Source organism: Dromaius novaehollandiae, chromosome 29 (genome assembly GCF_036370855.1).
Source record: "Dromaius novaehollandiae isolate bDroNov1 chromosome 29, bDroNov1.hap1, whole genome shotgun sequence".
Taxonomy (NCBI): Eukaryota; Metazoa; Chordata; class Aves; order Casuariiformes; family Dromaiidae; genus Dromaius; species Dromaius novaehollandiae.
The window spans coordinates 2,948,151-2,973,772 of record NC_088126.1 but is presented as its reverse complement, the minus strand read 5'-3'; the positions used below and the strand labels follow the sequence as shown (position 1 = coordinate 2,973,772).

Sequence of the window (25,622 nt, the reverse complement as noted above, 5' to 3'; positions counted from 1 at the left end):
CGCCCAACACAGCCCTGAGGGGCCCAAAAGCACCAGGGGGGACACGCGGGGTAAAGCCGAGCCCCCCCAGCCCCTCGGCTCCCCCCGAAACACAGCCGCAGCCCTCCGGGTCTCTCCATTGGTTTTTATTGCATTTATATATAATATATATTCAAACTTTTACAATAATTTTAACTTGATAACATCCAAGTTCGATTTGGTTTTTAATACATATAAAATTAGGCCTCTAACCAGTGATGGGGGGGGGGGGGGGAGTCCTCGCCGCAGCTCCCAAAATAAGAGATCTCCTTAAAAGTAACAGAAAATTAAAGGACTTTCCTGTCTCCTCGCAGGTGGGGCCGATGCCCCGTCCCCCGGCGGAGGGAGGGGACAGCGGGGGACAGCGGGGCGTAAAGGGACGGGGGAGAAGGGGCAAACCAAGTGCAAATCACTGATATGTACAAACTAGACAAGCATCTCTCTGCAAACGCCCCCGTGGCAGGGAGGGAGGAGCGGCCGGAGCCCGGGGGGGTCCGCCGGAGCCCGGGGGGGGGTGAGGGGAAGCCCTGCAGAGCGCCAGGGCTGGCGCCGGGGAAGGGCCCGGGCCCAAATCGTCCCCCAAAGGGACCGAAAAGCAAAGGGAGGAGGGGACGCCCGGCCTCGCGGGATGGGGCGAGAGGGGAGCCACACTCCCGCGCTGGGAAAATGAGTACAAAAATCCCGCGGTGCCGGCCCCCGAAGCCCCCCCGTCCCCGCGCGGGTCCTGGGGAGGGAAGGGAGGCCCCGGGGCCACCGCTCCGCTCCCAGGGGCGCGATGCCTCCAGCCCCCTCCCCGTCCCCCAAAGGGCTCCAGCCCTTTCCCCAAGGATGGTCCGGGCTCCCCGGGGGCAGCGGGGCTACGAGGATGGGGAGGGGGCCTTAACATGTCAATAAAAAGCTCAAAAGTGTTAGTAGAGATTTTTTGGGGGGGGGGGGGGGGGGGGCCTCCCGTCGCCCCAGCCCGGGGGCCCGGCGGCGGTGGTCTCACGAAGGCATGCACTGCACCCGGTCCGGCCCCTCCTCCTCGTCGTCGGAGGTGTCGGAGGAGCTGGGAGACTCGTCCGAGTCGCCGTCCGGCGCCCCGGGCTCTCTTCGACGCTGCCCAGGGGAGAGGAAGGGGGATGAAGGGGACGGGAGAGACGGAGCGGGCAGGGGACAGGGAGCACCCGGCACCCCCGGACAGGGGGGACAGGGATGGGGCAGGGGGGTCACAGGGTGACAGCACCACGGTGACAGCTGAGCCAGGAGGGAGGCCGAGCCGGCGCTCTCCGTGCCGGCGACGGGGGGACCGGGGGTGACGAGGGGGGACCGGCGAGCGGGGCCGAGGGGTCCCCGCGGAGCGGCTCGGGGAGGAAAGGGGCAGCGCCCGCGGCCCCGCACCTACCCGGTGATGGCGCCTCTGTCGGAGGTGGTGCATGAGGAACCAGAGCATGTGGCTGTCGAACATGTCCGTGTGGTGCAGGCTGTCCTCGTCCCGCTCCAGCTTGTTCTTCTTGATCACCTGCGACGCAAAGGGACAGACGTCAGAGCGCCCGGTGCCTGCGCGGGGCACGGCACGGGCACAAGGGATGCGCCAGCGCTCCGCTGCGAAACGCTGGTTGAAGGAACCGGGCCGGGAGCATCTCCAGCTCCAACGGGGATGCCTTGATGGTGGCACCAGGATTCAGCAGCTCTTGGGAGCACGGAGAGTCGGTGGCTTTGGGAGAAGACAGGTCCCCAAGCGGAGGGGCTGCACGGGATCCCCGTGGCGCTCCGCCACGGGAGCATGGGGGGACGGGAGACTCGGGCGCTCGGGTCTCACCTCCTTCAGGCCGGCCAGCTCGGTGGGGTTCTCCGCCGTGGGCGCCCAGATCTTGACGTCGTGGTCGAGGCCGCTGGTGGCCAGCACGGGGAGGTGAGGATGCGGCTCGAGGCAGTTCACCTGCGGCAGGAGGGCACCGTCAAGCAGGAACCAGCTCCACCAGGGCCGGAGAAGGGCCTGGGCACCAGAGGCCGGCTCCGCGCCCATCCCACACCCCGGACACCGGCATCTCCCAACACGGGACTCGGGTACCAACATCTGGCACGTGCAACGCAGCCACAGGGACCCCCGGCTTGCGGAAGAGGGAGACGGCACAGCCCTGAGCTCAGGTCAGGGGAGCAGAAGCAAATCTTTTAGATGCCACCGCAAGGGTGTTAACACATCGGTGCAAAGAGAGATGGAGATGGAGCAACACCGGGGTGCTTTGGTGGACCGCCACTCGCTTGTGCGGTGACACAAGGGACGCGAGCCGCAGACCTGGCAAGAGGGGTAGACACGGCTCTGCGATACAGGCAGCAGCACGGGGGGGGTTGGCTCCGTGCTGGGAATAACCAGGAGCTTCCTCACGGATGCCCACCCCGCGTCAACGGCCCCAGGCGGGGAGAGCGTTTGCCTTCTCCCCCGCGACAGCGATGCCGTCTCCATGCTCCAGATCTCAGGAATTAGGGCAGTAGTGGAGGCCGCGCTGGGAAACGCTACCCCCCGCGAGCAAAATGAAATGCAAACAGTTTGGTGAGCGCTGAATAATTCATGGGGCGCCCGAGTCCGGACTGGCAGGCGTTTGCTGAAAGCCCGGCACGTCCGGAGAGTCTAAAGCAGCAACAAAGGAGAGGAAAACCGAAACCCCAGCAGCAAATATTTAACAGGAAAGTGGATTCACCCAGCATTAATGGGGAGGGATCTGCGCCCCACGCGGCGAGTGCTGAAGCCCCGCTTTGGGCTTTTGGGGATGTCCCAGGCCTCATCCTGCCCTGGCACCCCAAACCACAGCCCCAGGTTGGCTCCTCAGGGTGCAGGATCTCGGCTCCAGCCGGGGCCGAGGCCGTTGGCTGGGGGTGGCAGTGCCAGGCGCTGGCACAGGGCCACCGCTACGCGGACAAAAGGCGACTGTGGGGCCCGCGGACGGGCAGAGAAGCGGCGGTGCAGCTCACAGGAAAGGGAGACCACGGGATCGGCTTGGCTGGGCCTCCGGCAAGGCAGCGGCAGCGTTTCCGGCGTGTTTGAAAAGCATCGGGCAGAAATGAGGTAAGCGACGGCTGCTGCAGCCTCGCTGCCACCGGGAAGGCTGCCGGGAGGTGAGGAGACCCGTAAAGACAACCAGGGACATCACAGAGCCCTGTGACCACCCTCTCCGCTGCACTTGGATGCGACCAGCAATCCTCCAGCTCAGGACCAGCCCTGCACGGCAGCAGCACCAGCAGCGCGTCCCTTCCCCTTTCCTCGCCCGCATCCAGCGGGGACGGGTAACCGAGCCACAGCACCGGCTCCGTAAAACGTTACAGGTCTGCACAGTTTCCGTGCAGGTCTTATGCCGTGGCAAAGCTCCATCCAAGGGCCCACGACGCCGAGGACACCGGGCAGGAGCAAAGCCCGGGGCAGCCGGCACAGCAGACTGCCCGCGGGCTCAGCCGCAGCGCCGAGGTGGAGGTTGGCAGGTTCGCCATCCCTCTCTTGCGCACGCCCTGACAAGCCTGCTGCAGCCCGGCTGCCAAGAAAACAAGTGTTGCGAGCCCCAGAGGAGAAATGTCATCCGCCAACACGGGATAGAGCACGGCAGCAAGGACAGATCTCCAAACGCCGGTGCTCCTGGCAGGAGGGATCCCAGGCCAGCACGTGCACCCACGTGTCTTCACGCCCGCCCCATCTCTGAGCCCTGGGCAGCCCCGAGGCCCGTAACGGGGAGCCGAAACGCGGCCTGGAGCACCCCCGGGCAGCACAAGCCAGAGCAGAGGTAGCAGCCACTCGGGATCCGACCGCTATCAGCCCAGAGCCTGGGAAAGCCAGCGCGGGGCTGACCCCGGAGCAGCTGGGGCCGTTTCCTGGCTCGCGCTCGGCGACGCTGCAGCTGCAAGCCCACGGGGGAGCAGCGCCCAACCCAGCCCGGGAGCACGCAGCTCCCGGAGTCCAAGCGGGAGCTCCAGGGCCTTTCCGGGGGAACAGCAGGGCTGGGACAACTCTGCAAAGTCCATTTCTGCTCACGTGTTTCCTCCGCCTCTCAGCTCTTCCTAGATGCAGCTTTATTTAACCCCTGAGATGAGCCCATCTCCACAGACCAGCCCTCCTGGACACTAGTGGACACGCACGCTTCCCTGCTAAGACACACGAACGAAAGAGCAAGGGAAGGGTTTGGCTGGGGCTGCTGCATCCTGGACACACAACAGCGCAGATGGTCCCACACCTCCATACACGTCCTTCAGTGACAAGCACCCAGCAGGCTTTTAACCCTAGCTTTTCCTCACCAGTGTGATTTGGGATCAGCCGGCCAGCTGAGCCGAACCAATTTCCTCCAAGCACCGCATTGCTGCCTTTGCCTTGCCAAAAGCGAAGTCATAACCAGGGACTTCTCCTCCAAGGCAGCTCGGGCAGGAGGCCAGAGCCGACATCTGACTTCGCCCATCCAGGCGGGAGGATGCGGCACCGGACCCCGAGTGCCTTGGTTCGAGTCCTGCTCCCTGCTGACGCAAGGCAAGTCGCAGCCTGTCTCCCCAGACAAAGCGAGGAGACAGAGACACTAAATCTACTGTCAGGCTACAAAGCAGCGTCGGAAGAACAGGGAACGGCCCAGCCAGGCACAGGTTCTCCTTACACAACCCCAGAGGGGACGCGACGGGGTGGGAGGCACGGCTGGCCTGGAAGGAGGCCTAGCAGCCACCCATCCACGGAGACACAGAGCCGGAGCAGGGTGGGGGCTCGCCTTGAACAGAGGCGATCTTTCATATCTCGTTTCTAGATAAAGGAGGAGGAGGACTTTGGCCCACAGCCTTCACCTTACCCTGCCCAGAGATTTCCACACAGTGACTTATTTCAAAAGCTGTTTGGGCTCCATCACCCTTGCCAGCCTGCCTCAGCCCTCATCGGCTGCAAATCCCCAGGCCTTGCTCATCTTTCTCATGGGAGAGGGAGCAGGAACCAGGTTTTGTGCCGAGCACCCAACACAGAGGAGCAGAAGCTCGAGGGAACCATGCTTGCCTTTCGTTAGAAATTCAAAGGGACACAGAAAAAGCAGTGGCAAATTGGTGGAGACACAAGGCTTAAGCTAATGTTGGAAAATAAACCCCCAGCTTGGCGCCAAACGCAGTCCAGATAAAGCAGAGCAAGTTAACGTGACCGTTACTCGGAGCGTGTCGCACCACGAGCTGCTCAGCAGCGGGATCTGGCACAGCCCTGGCAGCAGAAACTCACCACTCCTCCCTTGTCGCCCTCCATGAATTGCACGATCTGGCAGGACGACTTCTCCCACAGGAAGATGTGGCCACAGTCGCTGCCGCTCACCACAAACTCACTTTTCGGGCCATAAAAATTGACGCCTTTCACTGAAAAGAGAGAAACAACCAACCTGAGGCCATGAGGAGCCGGGCAGTGCTCCCTGCCATGAATTCGCTTCCTGCCTGGCAGCGAGCGAGTTTCCAAGGTTACCGGAGTGGATCTCTTCCGTCCCCAGACACATAATAGCTTGTTCTTTGCAAGCCCAAGAGTTTGTGTTAAGAGTCTTTGAGAGGAAGATGAAACAGTCGGCACTGCAGAAATAAGCTAAAGGCAGGCAATTATTCTTCCGGGTTGCTCTGGGGACGGCCCCCCAAATCCAGCCTGCCCCAAAGCCTCATCACGGGCAAAAAGAGGGAGAAGCTGCCCTCTGCAGCCCCGCCGAGGCAGCGAGTTCAGCTTTCCTGCCACTGGGGACGGTGACACGGAGGTGGGATGGTTTAACCTGGGGACAGCCTCCGGCCCAGTTTCTGCTCTGCTCCCCAAAGAGGGAGAACACAGCCTGCCAACGGGATGGCACGTGATGCTCGTCCCCAGCTGGTCCTTACCAGTGGCATTATTGCGATGTCCCTTGTATCTCTTGATATACTCCGCTCCGTCGCTGTGAGAGGAGTTGAAGAGATAAATGTCTTCATCGTTGTAGCTGGCCAAGAGCTCTGGCGTAAGACAAAAGAGAGGGGCAGAGGGGCATTAATACCAAGTATGTGGAGATGATCTTTCCATTAGGGCCAGGCTTGGTGTGCTACCACGCAGCCAGCCAGAGACACAAGGCACTTGGATGCCCAGGGCCGGCAGAAAGCACCTCGAGCACGGTTAGATCCCTAGCGCTTTCCCAGGCCAGGATGGCTCCGCTTCGCAGTGACTCAGCCCAGGCTACACAGGATCTGCAACTCATCCGCCAGCCGCCCGGCTCGGAGCTGCAGCCGTGCTCAGTCGCACAGCGGTTGCCGCACATTCCTGCCGCGTGTGGTGGCCTCTCCGCCCCCCCGGGCTGGAATTTCCTCTGCAGATTTCCGGCAGGCTCGAGACGCTGTAAGGCCAGGGTACGTCCCCCGGCCTGACAGCAGCGGGGCGAGGGGGTTACTCACCTGACCCGTCGTGGCTGTACACGAGACAGGTGATGTTAGCTTTGGACTCGCTGTTTACCTAGGGAAACCACAGACAGCTCTGATCCCATCTCCTCCTCCCTCCAAGGCCTTGACCCACAGCGTACCAACACACCTACGCTGACCACGCGCTACTTCGGAGAGCTCAGGGTGTGAGTTACTGCTTTGCGATGACTTTAAAGCCAGGCCATAAAAGTAATGCACTTTCCTAAGCCAAGATGGCACTTTATAGATGCTGGAAGATCAGGGTCAAGAGAAAAGAAGAAAAAAATAAAAAAGCTAGGCAGTTTGTTCAGCCTCTCTGCATGTTTTCCAGGCAGGAAGCCTGCGAGAGCTTTGGCCAGCCAGCATTCCTCGGCCTCTCCTAAACAAGGCTCCCGGGGGAGATCTCTGCAGATCCGTGCAGGAAGGTTTGCCGAGGCCCCATTTTAGGCTCTCGCGCTTTGCTAGGAACGAGAAGCGCTGCCTGCGCAAGCCAAACTACGGGAACTGGGCGAAGGCCAGCTCCGCCGGCAAGGCCTGGCATGGGCAGCGTCTCTGCCGGCGGGAGACCCCTTTTGTGTGTCAGTCACCCTGCAGCAGAAGCGGTCCCCCCCCCCAGCAGCTGCGCCTCCCCCCCCCCCAGGGTCTGCCCACCCCCAGCCAGGCTCGGCTCTTGCTCACTGCCAACACGTAGCAAACCATCACACAAGCCGCGCGGTTGAGGCAGGGCTGCTGCCCGCCCACCCAGGCGGGCGAGCGAGGGGCTGACGGCCACCGCTGGATGTCCTCCGCTGGGCCACCGCCCCCGAGCTGTCCCACGCCGCGGCTACGCAGCCCCTCGGGGCTGCCTACGGGGAGGGCAGCCCCCCGCCAACCCGGCCCGTCCGCTCCGACGCGCGGCGGGAGGGAGCCGCTTACCAAGTGGTGAGGGCAGAACTTCTTGAGCACGCCGTTGTTTTCGTTCTCATCTATTTTCCGCTGGTCGTAAATCCTGGGGGGGGGGAAGGGGGGGAAGGATGGCAGGAGTTTGACATTCACTCAAGACACAAGCGATGCTTTTACACAGCTCAGATGCACTGAGGCAAGAGAGGCAGGGAGAGGGCAACGGCCGCTGCCTCAGACCGCGGAGACTCCACATTAAACCCAGCTCAGGAATCAGGACCTGCCCGTGACACTGGCTGGAGGCTCCAGCCCTTGCCAAGGGATCTGCAGAGCTGCAAGTGGCCTGGCCTAAGAGAAACCTCAGCCAAGCAGCTTACTGTCACCTCCTATTACGCTGCAACTATTGTTTGGTGGCTTGTGACAATGTCGAAGTCGGCCTGTGCACGGGCCATGACCTGCGTTCGGGGCTGTGTCAGACCAGACTGCTCTGAAAGGGGGACGCGACTGCCGCCTTGCTCATCCCTCGGCTGGGCCCCACTTAACCCCTCTGAGCCTTGCTGATGCAGCGAGGCCATCGGGGGCTGCCTGATGCCAGGGGCAGGCCGGGCTCTGCCCAAATCGCAGCACAGGGAGCAGGAAGCCAGCCAAGGAGTGCAAGAAAACAGATCAGGACACAGTCAGAGAAAGGCGACAGGCAGATAGAGAGACAGTGGCAGCAGCAGAGAACAGGAACGAGGGGAGACTGTTGAGAGAAACGATCACGGATTTCTCCGAAAGCTACTGACCTAGTAAGGTGCCAACACTGCTATTTGCGAGCGGTCTCTGCAGAGCCCACGTGTTAAATGTTTCCATACCCAGCACCCCAGGAGATGCTGCCTGCATGCCAGACACCCGCGTGGCTAACGCTCCAGGGAGCTGACGCTGCTCGAGGAATATCAGCAGTGGGGCTGCAGAGTCCCCGAACTCTCCGAAGAGCAGCCCCCACGCATCCTCAGGGAGCCAAACAACAGCCGTGGCTCTGCTCAGTCTCAGGAAGCTGAAAAGCATCCGAGTCCACTGCCTCTAGTAAAAACCCCTCGATTCTGGCTGCCAGCATATCTAGGCAGAGATCTCGGCATCCTTTCCCCAAAGTCTCCTGACCAAGGGCGAGCCGGCCTCTGCTTGAGAGCACGGGTGAACGGAAGCTCAGGATCACACGCAGAGCTAGTTACGCCAAGCAGCATCCAAGGGTGGGCAAAGCAGTTACCTGCAGGACCCGTGTCAGAGCTGCTCACCGCAGACACGTGAACCTACTGCACGATTCACCTCTCCTTAAATAGATGCCAGATGAGTTGAACCTTCAAACCCATCAGCTCTAGGGGAGACCTGCACTAACGTAAGGAGCTGGGGGCCAGTCCCATGGAAACAGCCAGGCCCAGCACAGGAGCTTAGTGCCCTGAACATTTTGAAGGCCACAGAGCGGGGAGACTTTCGAAGCTAAAGGCAGGAAGGAAAGGGAAATGCAGTTTTAAGCTAACATGATGAGAGGTAGATGCCGCATGGGATGAAGGAGGTTTGTTTATTGTGCCTCGAGCTCTGCAGAGGGAATAATCTCTAGCTGCGGGGGTCGGAGGGGAGGCTAGCGCTGGAGGCAGAAGAGGACACACTGGCAGGGTAGGTCTGCGTGAGGGACAACAGGTCACACGTGCAGACCCACAGCTCCACAGGCATGGGAGGAATCAGTGCTACAAGGGCTTGGTGACACGGCTTTGGAGGAGCTTTTGATTAAGCAAGTTCAGAAAGATTTTAATTCATACGGAGAGGGAAGGGAGGTGGACTTGCATTTGCCATGTAAGGAGCTCAATCCTGCTGAAACTAAGACCCTCCCTGAGCTTAATCTCCTCTGTGAGGCGCAGCAGGCACTACTTGCTGGTTGGGGACCAAGAGAAGATTTCTCAGAAGCTCATTAAGAGAATAGCTAGTTCCTGAGGGAAGGATCTCCCAGCCTCAGGGCAGGCTGGATAGTGGATCACAGGGCTAAAGCACAAAGGATCCAAATCCTTCTCTATTAATCCCGCTTCTCTTAATACTACTTATGGGAGAACAGTCTTTTGAGGCATTATCGATTCAAGCCACAGGTGCTTCTGGGGGGACATGGGAGGTTTCCGAGCTCTCTGGGGCACTGACCAAACCCCTGTGGGGATATTCAAGTTCATTTTGAGGGCTCAGTCTAGGCCCCCAACACAGACTCACCTCACAAACTGATCTCTGCCTCCCACAGCAAACTGGTAGGTATTGGCTGGGTTCACGTAGATGGTATACAGACCCACTTTCTTCTCCTTTTCCTTTGTCACAACCAGTTTCCTTTAAGAGATGAGGAATAACAACAACAAAAAAAATCCACCTCGAATTCAAAACAGGGTCCAGATGGGAAATGCAGCAGCTCTGCGAGTCTCTTACTCACTCCCAGGGAAAAAAAAAAAAAAAAATCTGCTTCCAAATTGAAGCGAGCACATGCTCTGTCTACAAATCAAATAACGCAGAGTGAAATCATTCTCTGGTGTTTTCATCCAAAATGTCTGAAGGGTTTCACTGCCCAAGCCCAAGTCGGATGGAGCTGGACAGTTAGCAGCAAGGGCAGGACCAGACTAACTCCAAAGCAGAAACACTCTGCTCGTATTCTTCCCCCACCCATCTCCCCATAATAAGGCCCAGATTTAACAAAATCTGACACACACTATCTCCCTTCCCCCAAGAGTCTGGGCTCAATATTTAGACTTTGCAGACATGAATACAAACTGAGGCAGCATCCTCAAGAAGGAACGGCAAGCTCAAAAGCTTGTCTTTATTCTAATTATACCATTTGGCTTAATGAAAGATGGGAGCTGCCTACAGTCTGCCTGCAAACCCTGCCTCCAGAGCGGTTTCACATTCGTATGGTGACAATTCCCTGCAAGCACCAAACCCAAACAGCAGCACGGATCTCCAGGAAGAAAAATGACGGGAGACGAGCAACAGACCCACTCCAACTTACTGACCGACAACCTCCTTTCCAAATGGACCCAGCAAATAAAGGAGCAGGGAGAGGATGGAGATTAAACACGATTGTTTTGAAACGCCCCAGCAGTTTTTGTCCTGGTTATGAAACAGATGGTTTTAAGGTTGCAGACCAAAGCACTTGCACATACAAATAAAACCAAACCACCAGGAGACAAGCTCTGAAGCCCTCAGTTTTAAGTAGGATCATCTTCAAAACAATATTCCGCTGTATTGGAAAAGTACTATGATACCAAAACCAGACATCTGTTTTAATACCCGCCACGGATTTATTTTGGAAGCTTGTCAGAAACAACAGATCTCTCCGAGATACGGGTTAAGATCCAGCACACAACACCCGGCTGCTCACTAATTATTGTTTTTCAATTAACTACAATAGTGTTCGAGCAACAAGAGAGCCAGGCAAACTACAAGCTCCAAATTCCTGCCAGCGTGGAGAGATTTAAGTGCTGTAATTAATCAGCCGCTTTGCTCCGCAGAACGTGAGCAGGTCTCCGAGCGTTTTACACCCGGAAAAGCCGAGGCCTCCGGATGAGGCGGTGGAGGTGTGCACGGCCTTTGGGATGGGTAATCTGGTGCCAGACTGGCAGCCTTTGGCAACTGCCACAGCAGGTACACGTGCACACGTACAGGGACATGGACCTGCAACACAGGTTTTATTTTTATGTCCTATTTGAATAGGGCCTAAAGGGTCCAATCCCAGTGGAGGGTTCAAATGCACTATCTAATTAGAAAGGCTCATAGCCATCTCCTCCTGCTAGAAGGATTGGACTAGCCGCCTGAAAGCTCTGTGATCCGACCTTGCCCCATGCACCGCATGGAAGACTGCGATTTAACAGCCAAAAAAACATGTTTTCCTGCTTTACAGCTGTCAGATGAGCATGGGCCAAGGTGACCGCACAGAAGCGTGCATGGGGCTCTCGAGTGCTCTCGAGCGTTGCCCCTCACAGGAGACCACCAGGGACCCCAGGTCTCCCCTCCACAGGTTTCCCAGGTCTCGCAGCAGAAGCAGGTAGAGAAATACTCACGAGGCAGGCCGGTCTTGTCGCAAATCAATGGTGAAGACTACAGCATCTTCACCTGCCGATAGGAAAGTGCATGGAGAATCCGGTTCTAGGGCCAGCTGGAAGATAAATACTCGGGCATTGGTTCCCTTTTTACCTAACAAGGTGGATAAGACCCCCTTCTCCCAGCAGACCTTTAGCAATTAACAGGAGCCAAAATAGCACCGAACCCTCTATACCCAGCACCCAGTAAAAGCAGTGTGTTTATAACGCTATTCTGCAGGATATAGAGACCCTGCTCGTTATGTGTTCGCCTTGTCCAAGGGCAAACATCTTCCTTCCTGCCCCCAAGGGTTACTGCTCAAGAAGAAGAACATGTCGTCTTCTCTCAGAGGATGGGTTACACCACCACAGTGATAAAATAATTACAAAAGCATTTAAGAACTGGTCCCTCCATGGATGCCCCTGCTTTGCCCAACAGAGAGGAGCCCAAGGGACGATGGAGACGGCACCTCTGCCTTCAGTGCTTCTGGCAGTAACGTCTAGGACAGCCCCTGGGCATTACGGGGCTCCCCGGCTCCTGTCTGCTCCCCTCCAGAAGCTGGTTTGGGCTCACCTTGTGTGAAGCTCCCTTGTGCTGTGCCACGCGCTTGGTGTTTTTGCAGCACTGGGTGGCGGAGAGCTCAGCTACCCGGACCTGGCCGTCCCGAGCGCACATGGCTAGAGTGGAGTCGCCGCTGTTGGGAAGGAACTTAGCCTGGAAGAGAGTAAACGGAGGGGCTGCTTTCAAAGCCAGGGCGTGTGCTTGTGTATGTAAGGAAACAAGGCGGTAAAACAGGACACAGACCGAGGATAGTGCCCTGGACGGATGCGTTGTCCACCCCTGTGAAATCCCAATAGCTCAGAGACAAGTCCTGGACACAGGGAGGGCTCAGATCTGCAGAGAGCGATTGCAAAGCCCCTGGTCCACAGGATGAGTCAACTGAGCCATTATTCCAGCTCCTTCCGATTAGCATGAAGAGAGCCAGGACCCTCACGGAGACGCTGGCAGCACCAGAGTGCCTCCAAGCACAGGCTGGGACGTGCTCGCCGGCAGCAGAGGCCACGCGGGACGGAGCCGGGCCTGCCGGGCCCCCTCTGGCGGTTGCGGAAGGGCTGTACTGCCCACACACGGGACTGTGCACCCTTTACAACACCGCAACCTCCTCCGAACACAGCTCCCGTCCCACGGCTGCTCCCAAACCTTCCGCCCCACCAGAGTCTGAAGACCAGCAGCGACCAGAGCTCAGAGTCAGGGAAGCTCTCAGCAAAGAGCTGGCAGCAATGGGAAGGCAACATTACGTCCATCTGCCATCCTTGGCCAGGAGACCTTGAGACAGCAGCTTTTAGGGCACTCAAGGGAGTTTTGATGGTTATTTACCACCACCTGGCTGTTGAACTCTTCCAGCCTGGCCTTAGCTTTAAAAGTATATCTTTCCTGCCCTGCATAGCACCATCCAGTAGCAATTATGGGCTCTTAGAGCAGGTGAGGGCCTGCTGCGTGGGGTCTTACCCCGATCCCCAGAAGATTGGGGCCTCCCGCATCCCTGACCCTCTGAGGACTGTCCCCACGCGCCCGCCCCCTCCTCACCTGGAAGACGTTGCTCTTATGGCCGCTCTCAAACTCCAGCACCGGCTGCCTCCTGACCCAGTCCCAAACCACCACTTTGAGGTCGTCGCTGCCGCTAGCCAACCACGTGCCGCGCTGGTTAAAGTGCAGGGTGTTGACGCAGCCCGTGTGGCCCTCGAGGCCGTGCTGGAGGCGGAAGCGTTGCACGAAAACCCTGGCCCCGCAGGCCTCGTAGACAAAGCGGGAGCTGGAGCCCAGCTCCCGTTCCCGGAGGGCATGGACCGCCTGCCAGCGGGGCTGGGGCAGCGCTGTGGTCTCCGAGGACACCCAGTCCTCCAGGGCCTGCTCGTCGTCCGAGGAGTCTTGATCGTGGTTGGCACGTTTGCGCTGGGCGCGGCGGTGGGACCGCTGCTCCTCCTCTTCGTCCTCCTCTTCTTCCTCCTCCGAGTGCGACCGGTCGTGGGCCCGGTTCTCCTCGTTTATGGAGTAGTGGCCCGTGTCATCCATGCTGTCAGAGTCCTTCTCTTCCCCCGAGCTCTCCGTGTCTGTGTCCCGGCTCTCTGTGCTGGTGCGGTTGGGCCCCACATCATCTCCCGTAAGGCTCAAGCTGAGGTCGGAGGCCTCCACTTCGATACCGGAGGATGTTTCTCGGCCTTCCTCAGCTGACATCTCCTCTGGGCTGCTGGACAAGCTGCCTGCATGGCACGGACAACACAGGGAGTTCCTCACTAAGAAATCCCCCACACTCGGAGATCTAGAGGTCTCCCCAGCCTCCCATCTACTCCTGCTTCTGCCTCCCTCCATGGAGGTGTTAGCAGATCTCTGCTCTCAAACAGGAACAAGAACACCCACAACCCATGAGGGCTCCAAGACCCAGTCTCATCCCTTCGCAGTGGGGACGGGGCTCCCTTGTGCTCTGGGTAGCAGCAACCGATTCCCCTGATCATCTGGCCTCTGCTCAGGACCAAGTGTCAGCTCGGACCTCGAGTCTGTCTGCATGCCCTCTCCTCCCAGTATGATCCAGGCATTGCTGATGGCTTAAAAAGCCATTCTGGAGCGGACCAGAGGGGACACGGGCCAAGGTCCAGCCACTGGGACCCACCACTGCTGTACTGGGATCGGCATTTGGTTCCCTTCTTGGATCAAGTGCAACAACAAAGCGAGAACAGACACTGGCAAGGGGATAAGACGAGGATCCAGGCACCTTTATGCCCCTCCACCAGCTCCCTCAAACACCGAGTGGTTTGATTAGTGCTAGTGAACAGCTCTGTGTAAAGTGCTTCACTGGGTAGATGCAGCCTTTTTTGGTTGTCCATGAAAAGGTTTGGTACATCTGCTACACCAAGCCACACTGCAGTGGTCTCACTCGGATAAATATGTGCGTGCAGTTGCTTTGCCTGTATCCGAGCTGTGACAAACACAGCCCCGAGACAGGACCAAGCGCAGGAGGTCGCAGCCGGCACGCTTACCATTCACTATGTCCGTCTTCCCGTCCATGCTGCTCCCTTTGTCTGACATCTTGTTTTCTTGTGCGTTCACCCTGCGTGCGAGAGATGAAGACAACAGAAGTTGGAGCCGGTCTGGCAGAGTCAGCAGAGACTCGGACACGACTGCCTGCCCTCGCGTCGGCGGAGCGGCACATGCACCCGCGGCTTCGCAGGCTGACCTAGAGGGAGCACCGTTTTCTAGCAAGAATCGACGGAGGAAGCGACACGCACGTGGATACGGGCTGCCACGCCACGGCCCAGCACGCTGAGGAACAGCGCTCGATCCGCACGCAACGCACAGCCACGTGCACGCCATCAGAAGCTCGCTGGCTATTACCAAGGGCAGAGTGAATGGGAACGTGCCACGGCCTTCACCAAGGAACAAACGTGCCACGGTTCAGACTGTCTCTTATTCCGGAGGATCCCAAGCGCTCCGCGAGCTGGGAAGGAGGTTCGCTCTGCTGGCCACCTCGGGGACGACACGCAGCGAGCAGCATCCCAGTGTAGCCGGCCCCAGGCTGCGAAACACCTCGGAGGTACCGCTGATCCCTGCTATCGCGCCGTCACCCTAAGTCCCAGGGAAGAAATCCTTGCCTCTGCCTCACCAGGCTACGTTTGTTACTCCAATTGCTCTCATTTGTCTAATTTACTAAGATGTTGTCGACTTAGCGGGGAAGCAGATTTGTGACTCGACACGTTTCACATGGTGCAGAGCGTTCCTGTCCGCGGGATCGCTTCAGTTCCCAATACCTGCCTGATTCCCACCTGCCTCTGTCTCCACTTCACCTCTCCCGTAAGAAAGCAAGTGCTCGTTTCCTAACTCTTGATCCTCAGCTATGCTCAAAGGAATGATGAGTTATTGACTTTAGCTTGGCAGTAATTGCTATACCAAGACAGCTGCATAAAATATGTCCGTAACCGAGGAGTACGTACTTCACCCTGGGGAGGGCAGGGGGAGGCAGAAGTGGAAACAGAGCGCAGATCTAAAATGCAGATGAGGAAAGGTAGCTTGGGAATGCAGCAAGTAGCAATATCGAGAAACTTCTTGGCACCTGCAGACTGTAGGGACTGTAGGCAGCTAGTTAAAAGCTGTTCAAGAGGTTTTTTTAACCCCAGTGACAGATTTTTAAACACCTTCCCACGCACAAAATCCTCCCAGCCTCCTGGCACTATCAAGGGACTGTTTTCCTGCGTGCCACAGACAGGACATCCTCGCCGCATGCCCAGCCACTCCACTCCGCCTCGCTCGCTCCCCAGGAGACCGAGTTTGGACCTCTGGGAGCCACCTCTTCCCTCTGCCTCCTCCCAGGGCGCAGGGCGAGCTCCCCCAGCAGTGCTAAGTCACAAGGTTGGGAGCTGCCTGGCGTTTGCAATTATTACAGGAGTGTTTTAGTAATTCCTCAGGAACACATGGAAAAGCAGAGATGGGAGTAATCATGCTCCAGTGTTTTCAGCTCCCAGCCATTTCACAGCCCTCATTTTAGAGATTTGGCTGTCTCAGGGTGGGAGGCGCAGGCTGGAGCATCAGTGATGACCACTATACAGGTGATGACCTCGCTGTATCTGTGACAGACGTGGGGACAGCTTCCAAGGACAGCCCTGCTCGCTGCACACTGGTCACCAGCCGTTTCTGCTGCTGGTCAGTCCATGCTGGGGAAACAGGAGTTAAAACCAGCTTGAGCTGTTCCCAGCGAGGACAAGTCTCCATGTGAAGTGGCTGCAGGCAGCAGTTCGGTATTGATCTTCCCACCCAGGAATCACAACTAAAAGCAACATTTCAAAGCCGACGGGCATGTTTCATCTCAACGCCACGGGGTGACACCGCAAGACTCCTCCGTTCCCGGGCTGCTCCAGAGCAGCCCCAGCTCCCCCTCCTCGCTCACAGCGATCCCTCCCATGCTGCGGAGGATGTTGCTGTTTCGGCTCCGCTCCGCGCTCGCAGCTTCGCACAGCTCCCGCGGAGCTGCTGCCTGGGAAGCGGGGCGGCCTCCTCACCCCGAGCCGCAGGACCCGCGGGGATCCCAGCGACCCATCGCCACTTCCCGCGTGCGAACAGCCGCGCGCAGGTTCGCAGAGCACCGGCACCGGTTTGCCAGCAAAGTTACTTTGCCGAGCTGCGACGCGCAAGGCAAACATGTCAGAGTCACGAGCAGCAGAGGTTTTGCCAAGGTGGAGGAAAAAAATAACATTTTATTTATGCTTTGCTGGTTCTTTACTTTCCTTCTATTTTTAGTCAGACTTTTTCATACCCGGGTTTTAGCTGCTTGCTCTTAACCAGTGTCAGGGAGTCTGTTAAAAGTTCCCCATTTACACAAGGGGAAAAGCTGCAGCCAGAACATCATTAACTCCGATTACGACAAACAACCCGGAGATTAATCCTTGCTAGATCAGGAATTAACACCAGCTTCAGCCCTAAACAGCCTCAGGCCAAAGAAGGCAAAAGGCTTTGACCAAACCATGTTTATCACTTACAGTCCGAGACAAAGCGCGACTCCCGTCTAAGAAATAAGTCATTTAGGAGGTAGGCTTGGCTTGTCCTCAGCTTTATGCAACGTAGCATATCAAGAACTCGAGCAGCTCTTCCTCTTCGCAGCCCAGCAGCTGTGCTAGGAACCGACATTTTGCGTCCCTGGGAAGATTTATAAAATATTTTGGCCATGAGTGTTTCATGCTGATCCCACCTGCTATTTGAAGGCCGTTGCTAGCGTCCCTGAAACAAACAGGGCTCCACGCAGAAGGGAGGCCAAACCGCCTCCGTAAGCGGCCCGCTAAAGACGAAGTGTTGGTGATTTACGGGCCGATCCTAAAGCAGGCAACCTGCGGGTATCAGCCTGGGGTGATCGAGGAAGGGTCGCGCTGCTGGCACACACAGCATCCCTGGCTGCCTTTCCGGGCCCTCGCTCTGCCCCGCAACGCCGCTGCTGCGGCCGCGTTTCGGGAACGGCCGAGGAAGGCTCGGGCAGCTGGCGGCAGCCAGCTGAAGTGGGATAAAGGCTTTTGTTCTTAAGATGTGAGCGGTTCTTTTACAGCTCAAGCTAAGCTCACGCAAGCAAAAACACCAACGAGCTTTACAGAACTCCAGTCGTTAAATTAATAAGAGCAGTAGCAAAGAAAAAAGAAAATCAATGTTTTCTGTAGCTTCAGTTTTACATATTCCCCAGCTAACGCTGACAGCGCAATTCAACAGTCCCTACAAAGTTATCGTGCAAAGATCTTCCAAACCTCTAATACCGTGGAGATGGGGTGAGGAAAGAGCTAAAAAGCAAAGGCTCATCCTAGGAGACAAGATCTAAGTCCACGCGTAGCCCTGATCCTCAGCCCTCCTCTCCCCCGGCCAAACGGGGCCCTTTCCATGCAGACAGGGCCGGACAGGCCTCGGCTGACGCCGCGACCACGCAAGGGTCTCCCGGTCCACAGGAGCTCTTCGCGCACAAGCAGGCCCAGTTAGGAACTGGGATACGACCGGCAGGGCCAGAAGGGACAAGGCTACATTTAATTTACTTTTTTAAACTTCCCTGCTTTCCAGGCGACTCTGTCTCTCGTAAGATGCCTGTCACGCAGGATGACTAAGGAACAGACTTAAAACACTGCAATGCTCAGCTCTGACTTTTGAGTGGGACTACAGTTAACGCTTAACTCCCCGTTGCTTGAGTAATTAGGAGATCAGAAAGTCTGTCACTAGCTTGATTTTCACTCCACCAGATGATTGCACCTTTGAAACCTGGCAGTTGCACTTACTCTGCCTTCAGAGGCATTAATCCAAAGAGTTGGGAGAGTCTTAGCACATACAAAAGAGACCTAGGTTTGGACTTTGCTCCTCGGCAGTCATTTCCCTCTGCCAAATTACCTATTCAGCTCTGTCATTAACACCATTTCATGGCAGTCTTTTCACGAAGGTAAGGAACAAGAAACTCACTTTCAGAGGAAAGGAATCCATTACCAAATAATTAGTCTGCCTTCATGTCTCATCCACCCACACCAGAGGACTATAACCTTGCTAGAAAATAAGAAAGCAAATTGAAAAAAAAGCCCTCAGCTGCCTACAAGGAATTGATGCGAGGGAAAGACTGCTCCCTCTGGCAGTGCTCGAAGACATTGCGGAGAGGAAAACATCGTAGTCTTCAGCCATCTTTTACCCCTGGGAGCACTGCACAAGTCTGTATCAGCGGATTTGTACTTATCATCGATATCGGAGTGGGTTGGACTCTCTCCTACAGCTCTGTGTCGGCCGCCCCGAATCATCCATCAGCTCCACTCGCAGCCCGGTGAAGCCATTAAGCTGGCAGGGAGATTAAAGCGTGCTTCGACCGGCAGCTCCGCGGCGTTCGGTGCAGAGCGGAGCACGCCGTCGGCGCTTGGCAGCGCAAACAGAGATGAAACAGCAGCACACGGGAAAGAAGGAACTGGCCCGAACTTTCAAAGAGGGCACCAAGCCCTCTGCAAGTGCCCGTCAGCACAAAGCAGCCAATTCTCCACGGCGCAGAACTGCCCCAAAGCTGCGGGCTCCTGCAGGGGAACGCGGGCTAGTGCCATGTTCAAAGACAGAGCCCAGGAGATACAGAAATAGCCCGCAGCAGGAGCAAAGGGCATGTGCCCCACCATCCACCCTCATCCACCACGTTACAACGAAGCCTCGGGGTTCATCGATTTGAGGCGTTATCTGCCACAGTCCTTCCTGCCTCAAAAGCCAGAGGCGATGCCCCAGAAACGCCAGCCTGACCTCACGGCTTCGAGGGGGAGACAAAGCCAGCCTGGTTTTCAGGGCTGCAGGGATAAAACACACCCGACTGCGGGATTCCCGCTTCTCCGGGAGCGGGTGAGGGGATCGCAGCCATGGCCTGACCACGTCTTCGTGCGATAGCCAGCCAGCGGCAGGCTCCAGCCCGGCGCAGACCACATGAATGTCTCAGTCCAGCTGGTTGCACGCGCTTGGGGACAGGGAGCACTCGGGACACTTTGCAGTTGTCCTGGGAAGCCAAAATGCAGACAGTCCACACTGCTGTCCTGATCCTTGTCATCCCCCAAGGAACAGATGCTTTCAATGCCTTTTCTTCACCTCTTCTAATTAAGGCCTGCAGAATGACTTTAAATCACAGCAATCAACTGCCCGAGACCCCGCAGTATTTATCCTGTCCCCCACCCCAATGGCTGTGGAAGCTTTCAGCTGCCAGGCCCCACAGAGAGGATGGAGCAGAGCTTCCAGGGCAGCTCCCTTCCCTAGGGAAAGGGGATGATGGTTCCCCCACTGCACACAGAGCTCAAAAGCACGATGCCCCTCTGCTGAAAGGAAAAGCCACGAGAGCCAGGGCTGGAAGCGATCAGAGCTCTTTGCAAACATGCCACCAAGGTAGGAAAGGAGCCCGTGGAGCACGGCCAGGGCCACAAGAAGATGATCAAGGAGGCGTAGAGAAGGCAGCACAGGTCCCCGGTCAAGGGAGGCAGAGCGGCAGAGAGCTGCAGCCTCCCAAAGACCTGCCAAGGAAACGTTCACATCCACATCTACAAGCCAAAGCTCAGCACATTTGCAAGACTAAAAGTAGCTAAGTCAATGCACTACGAGGGGGTTTTAACACAGTTCACTCCTGCTGGATGCCCAGGTTAAAAGCCCATCTATTCAGGGTACAGTAGCGCGTTGTTCTGAATCATTTGCTAATTAATTAGGAATGGCTAAAACTAATGGCTGGCCAGGACACACTGGGTGTTTGTTCCAGACTATGGGAGTCTGGTTTATTCTAAAGATCAACTTAGGGCAAACAAACAGACGCTAGACCCGGGGACGGAAAGTGTCCAGGCCAGGCTTTACAGATGTCTTGGCAACCCTCAACTAATTGGCAATCAAGTAACTGGTGATAAGAAGCTTGTGAAAACAGACCCACAGGAAGAAAGGGAAATTACCCAGAGGTCAGATCAGCACAGGGAGAGCTCTATCGGAGCAGACATAACCAGATCTCACATCAGCGAAGGCTCTTCACACCCTGGGCAGCTGGGCCGGGCTGGCAGACGCAGCGAGGAGCAGGGCGCTGCAGCAGAGCCACAGTTTTACCAGCTTGAGAGAGGCACAGGGCTGCTGGGACAGCCACGGTGGCTATAAACTGGGAATACAGAGCCGAAGGTATCGCTTCCACCTCCCCAAACCATGGTGCATTGTTTGAGGGAAGCAATAAGATACCGCTCGGTCTGCTCCGGAGGGAGCTGGAATACAGTCAGGCCTGCAGAAAGCCCCGAGCCATGAAATGGATCATTATCTCTGACTCTGGCCCAGGACCGAGAGATTTCAGTCTGTCACCGAGCCACCAGCTCCATGCCAGGTCTTTCTGCAAAGACCGCAATGCTTCAGGGTCCTCAACCAGCTCACGACCAGCGCCAGTGAATTCTGCCCAGTTTGAAGGAACAGTTTAGACGCAATCCCAAGAGTTGAGGGAGCTGACATTTAGCTTGTGCAATTCCCCGTAGTCAACATCTGGACAGGATCATCACTGTTAAGTTTCACATGCTCAAAGTCTCCAGCACCCTTGCGAGAGCCCTAAAAATATCCCTCTGCATGCCAGAGCCTTCTGGGTGCCTCCTCAGCTGGCAGCATCGAGCAGCGAGGCACTGCCTAGACACTGCAGCCTCCTCCCCCCACGCAGCTCCCAGGACTGAAACAGCCTCAACCAGCAGAACGAGCACCTGGGGCTCAGCATCCCTCGCGCATCTCCCCCCAGCACGGCGGCACCGTGGGCAGGCGGCTCGCAGCCTGCTTCTGCCTTCCCGCGGCTCGCGGACCGCCGCTGTGCCAGCGGGGCGGGTCGCCCTTCTCGCCTCTCCAAGCCCTACTGCCTCCGAAACGGTGCGGTATCAGTTAGGGAGTCGAACGAAGAAGGTCCTTTCCGCCCCGGGCTGTGTTCCTACAGACCCCGCCGACTCCGGGCGCGGAGACCAAACACCGCAGACACCAGCAACGGAGCAACGTGCTGGTCCTCCCGATCCCTCCTCACCCAGACCCTTCACAAGCACCAGGCGACACAACCATCGGCCACCTCCAAAAGAAGCAGGACGCAGACAGATGACAAACAGAGCATGACCATTTTCCTGGTCTACGACAAGGAAAATCTCATTCCCCAGCTTGTGCCACGACTGCCAGCGCCGCGGCCTGCCTTCCTCCATCAGGCGTCAGCGGCAGTCGGCAGGACTTCACTTCCAGCTAGCTGCTTGCAACAGCAGCTCTGCTCTGAGCGATGAATAACTTCTAGGTGGCTTTTCAGAGATTATAATCGGGCATTTAGTGGATTTATCCCAAATGCAGTGCTTAGCACAGCTTCTCCAGGCCTGTACTTAGGCCATGCTGCAATGTTTGCGCCTCTTGGAGGCCCAAACCAAGATGCTTTCACAGCAAACAGGGCTACAAACCATCCCTGGAGAGAAGGAGGTCTTGTGGCAAAGAACTGGGGACTGGAAGGATTCCCAGCTCCGCTGCAAATTCTCCCGGGCCCCTCGCACACCTCCTCTGCTCGCAGCTGGGGCCACGCGGTGCCTCCTAGGCAGCCGAGGGGATCAATCCACAAACACAAGCCGCAAGGAGGAATCATCCGGTTCAAGACCTGCGCGGGCAGGAACGCTGCTACTTCTACCTCTAACATTTAAGAGCTGACTGGACACAGGACACATTCCCTGCTCCGCCGCGAAGCCAACAAACTCCAGCTCTTCATCGGACACTCATCATCTTCCAAGACGTGCTACCCGCTCCTGCTCCGACACTTCGCACCTCTCCGCGGTGCGCAAAACTCAACACCCACCGCAGCTTTGCCAAGCAAGCCACTTTACGGCTGGAAACCCGATGTTTACAGCTGTTTAGTCCCTGAATAATCTGTCATTAAAATATTTACATAGCTATATAAACACTCTAATAGCCAGGCCCTGCTGGTGTTCAGCATCCAGGCCACATTTGGGTTACGTAAAGCAGGAGCAATAGGGACCAAAATGAGACAACAGCAGCATTGCACAGTGTCAGGTACTTTTTCAAACTACTGAGAGCCCCTCACCTTTATTTCCAGCTCCTTTGTCACGCCGGGAGACCCGCATGGCACTAGGTTGTGGCCTTGTGTCTCTATTTACGCTGCATCCCTCCTGCACATGTGTCACACTGGGCTCAGTTGAGCCTCTTCTATTTAAGGAAAGTTTTCTCATCAGACCTGGACTATGGCAACCTCATTTGCAGGCTGCAGCTCCAGAAGGAGCCTTTCTTCAGCCCTGAGAAGCTGTCGGGTAGTTTAAACCCTCGCTTAAGTCTTCAACAACTAACAGCTTTCTCCCCAAATGCCCCTTACAGTGGGAGATGCTGGACTGATCCAGGGAACTTGGCTTCTCCGCCTCTGGTTTGCCAAGACTTGGAAAATTCACCTCACCTCCCTGCGCCTTGAAGTCTGCTGATGGAAAGAGTTCTGGAGAGCTTTGCTTAATTAGAAAGCTGCCAAGGAGCCTGACAGGTCCTAATGATTACACTAATTAAGAAACTTCCCAGCTGCAATTAAATGAATATCCAGAATTCCCATCTTTCCCCCAGTTCAGAGCATCCTTAGTAGACCACTGACACACCACTGTCCACGTTATCTCTGGGGGACACAGCATCCACCCCCCAGCTATTACTTTTCATAAACACACTACAGCAAAGCCCTGGCTCAGACACAACAGCCGGTGACACAGGCAACACGTGGTTCTGCCTCCTCTGCCAACTCCTCGCCAGTTGGCGGGACACAGGTGGGGAGACGCCACCCGATTTAACGTGTGCGTCGCAGGGAGAAACCCGAGAGACTCGGACACCTCGCAGCCCAGTCCGAGCGATTCGTCTCGGCGTAAAAAGCCCTACACAGAAATAAGAGACAGCACGAACCCGTGCGAAGTGCAGACAGGGCCGAATTAACTGTGGTTAACGAGTGCTGTCCTGGATACCTCCGCATGCCGCACTTCCCCTTTCCCCGTCTGGTAACGACGGGGATGGAGGCTCCCAGTACACCCAGCTCCTCCGTCAGTTCGGTGCCTGCACCGCGCTCCCAGCTCCCAGGAGAGAGGACACAACCGGGCTCGGGGAGGAGGAAGCGGGAACGGGACCCGGATGCAGCACGGCATGGCGCTCCCAAGGATAAGGGAGCCCCAGGCAGAAGGAGCATCAGCATCACGAGAAACCACTTTAAACAGGGATGAGCGAACAGCACAAGGAGCCTGGGGAACTCACTGCCGCGAGATATCACTGCCAACGCAAATAATTCGGCATTGCACAAAGAGATCAATACAGATACAGCCCAAACATCCACCTTCGCAGCACAGGGGAAGGCAGGAAGGAAGGAAGCTATGCAAGCGCTACCGCCATAGCACATAAACCCAAACAGCAGAAGTTCCCTGTTGGAAACTGCCTTCAAACACCATTGGGGAGTACATCTCCAGTACGCGCCTATCTTCCAGTACGCAGCCTTAACTGGGAGAGAGGACAAACTCCCACCAGTGAGGGAGCCATCCCCAGCGCTATCGCGGGTTGCTCGTCATCACGACGAACGCCTGGAGCCGTTCGCTCCCGCGCTGGGGGATCCGGCGCGGCGGCGTGGGGGACTCACCCGTCCGGAGCGCGGCGGTGTCGCAGGCGAGCGCCGAGGCCAGGGCTGGAGGTTCGCTGACAACTGACAGAAACGACAGGTTAAAGCCCAGAAACGCCAGGCCCAGCTGCTCTTGCCCCCTGCCAGCCTTGGGGTGGCACTGGATCCCCAGGACCCCTCCCAGGATTGCAGTGCCCCAGGGACAAAAGGGACCGGCCCCAGGGACAAAAAAGAGCTCCCAGCACCCCAGGAACCCACCTCAGGGGACGCAACATAACAGAGGTGGCAAGGTTTGGACCTGAGGAGGGTCAGGAAGGAGCCTCTGAGCTCCCCCAAGGGGCTGGGGGACACAGGAGGCAATAAGGATTAGTGTTGGGGGCAGAAGTAACCCCCCCACACACCCCAAATACCCTCCTAAGGGACTGTGACACCACGGCAGGAACACAAACCAGTCCCGGAAGTAAAAGGGACCTCCCAGTGCCCCCCTGCATGCGATGACAATACCATGGGGGCAACAGAGACCAGCCCTGGGGAAGAAAGGACCCCTGCAATGCCCCCCTCAAGGGACAACACCACCATGGGGACAACAGGGACCAGCTCCAGGAGTGAAAAGGACCCCCCAAGACTCCTACCAAGGGACAACAACAGCGTGGGGGCAACAGAACTAGCCCTGGGGGTAGTAGGAACCCCCCAGCACCCCCCTACAAGGGCCACCACCACCATGGGGACATCGGGGACCAGCTCTGGAGGCAAAGCGGACCTCTGCAATATTCCTCTAAAGGGCAGATCACCAAGGGGAAAACAGAGAGCAGCCCTGGGGGCAGTAAGGGCCCCCCAAAGTCCCCCACAAGGGGCAACTCACCGGGGGGGTGGGGGGTAGCAGAGAGCAGCCCTGGGGCAGAAAGGACCACCCAAAGTCCCCCCACATGGGGCAACTCACCAGGGGGGTGGGGGGGAGCAGAGAGCAGCCCTGGGGGCAGAAAGGGCCCCCCAAAGTCCCCCCACAGGCTGACGGCAACACGGAGCAGCCCCGGGGCAGGAAGGACCTCCCCAAAGTCTCCCCCCCGGCCCGGGGAAAGTCTCCAGGAGGGCAGCAGGGCCCCCCCAGCCCCCTCCTCACCGGACAGCGACCCCGCGGGGGCAGCAAGGGCCCCCCCCAAGGGCCGCCCCCTCCCCCGGGCCGGGGGTGCGCCACGCCCCGCCGCTGAGGCCCCGCCCCGGCCCTGCCCCCACCGGGCGGAGCCGGGTCCCGCCGCCGGGCCGGGGGGGGGAGGGGAGGGGCGCCGCCAGCACCGCCGAGGCCGCGCAGGGAGGGGAGAGGGTGAGGGAGAGGGGAGGCCCCGCACCGACCCGACTCCCGGGAGCTCCAGGCCGTCCCTCAGGCGCGGGCCCTGGGGGCCCCGGCTGCTCCTCCGCCACCGGCTCCAGGCCCAGCCGCCGCCATCTTACTGCGCCGCCTCCGCGGGACGCTTTACGGCGCCGCGGCGCGCTTTACGGCAACGGCCGCTGCGCGACACCGCGCGACGCCGCAGCCCCTCCCCGCCCCCCAGGGTTGCCATGGCAGCGGCGCCCCCCCCCCCGCCGTGTTATTGTAGGGTCGCCCCATGTCCTCCCCCACCATATTACTGCAGGGTGGCCCCACATCTCC

General features: G+C 57.7%; 1 protein-coding gene across 2 annotated transcripts; it reads right to left on the bottom strand.

Moving 5' to 3' along the window:
- Positions 1 to 109: 109 nt before the first annotated feature.
- Positions 110 to 25,486, bottom strand: DCAF8 (DDB1 and CUL4 associated factor 8). Of its 2 annotated transcripts, none has more exons than XM_064499043.1 (14): positions 25,321 to 25,486; positions 23,996 to 24,058; positions 14,391 to 14,461; positions 12,943 to 13,616; positions 11,929 to 12,069; positions 11,337 to 11,431; positions 9,505 to 9,615; positions 7,309 to 7,381; positions 6,391 to 6,448; positions 5,851 to 5,958; positions 5,222 to 5,352; positions 1,820 to 1,939; positions 1,403 to 1,519; positions 110 to 1,116 (listed from the first exon to the last, which is right to left on the bottom strand). In XM_064499043.1, exons 3-14 carry the CDS (start codon positions 14,437 to 14,439, stop codon positions 1,003 to 1,005), a joined length of 1,791 nt encoding a protein of 596 aa, XP_064355113.1. In that variant the 5' UTR covers positions 14,440 to 14,461; positions 23,996 to 24,058; positions 25,321 to 25,486; the 3' UTR covers positions 110 to 1,002. The 2 variants fall into 2 exon arrangements, with proteins under 2 accessions (XP_064355113.1, XP_025967326.1); XM_026111541.2 differs by having other exon boundaries at positions 25,325 to 25,486.
- Positions 25,487 to 25,622: the final 136 nt, after the last annotated feature.

What these genes read in the sequence shown, in the direction of transcription:
- DCAF8 (XM_064499043.1), bottom strand. Translation starts at nt 14,439, where the DNA reads ATGTCAGACAAAGGGAGCAGCATGGACGGGAAGACGGACATAGTGAAT. An exon ending in CGACAAGACCGGCCTGCCTC is followed by an intron (nt 9,616 to 11,336) that starts GTGAGTATTTCT and finishes CATCTCTTAAAG; the next exon opens with GAAACTGGTTGTGACAAAGG. An exon ending in ACATCGCAATAATGCCACTG is followed by an intron (nt 5,353 to 5,850) that starts GTAAGGACCAGC and finishes CTCTCTTTTCAG; the next exon opens with TGAAAGGCGTCAATTTTTAT.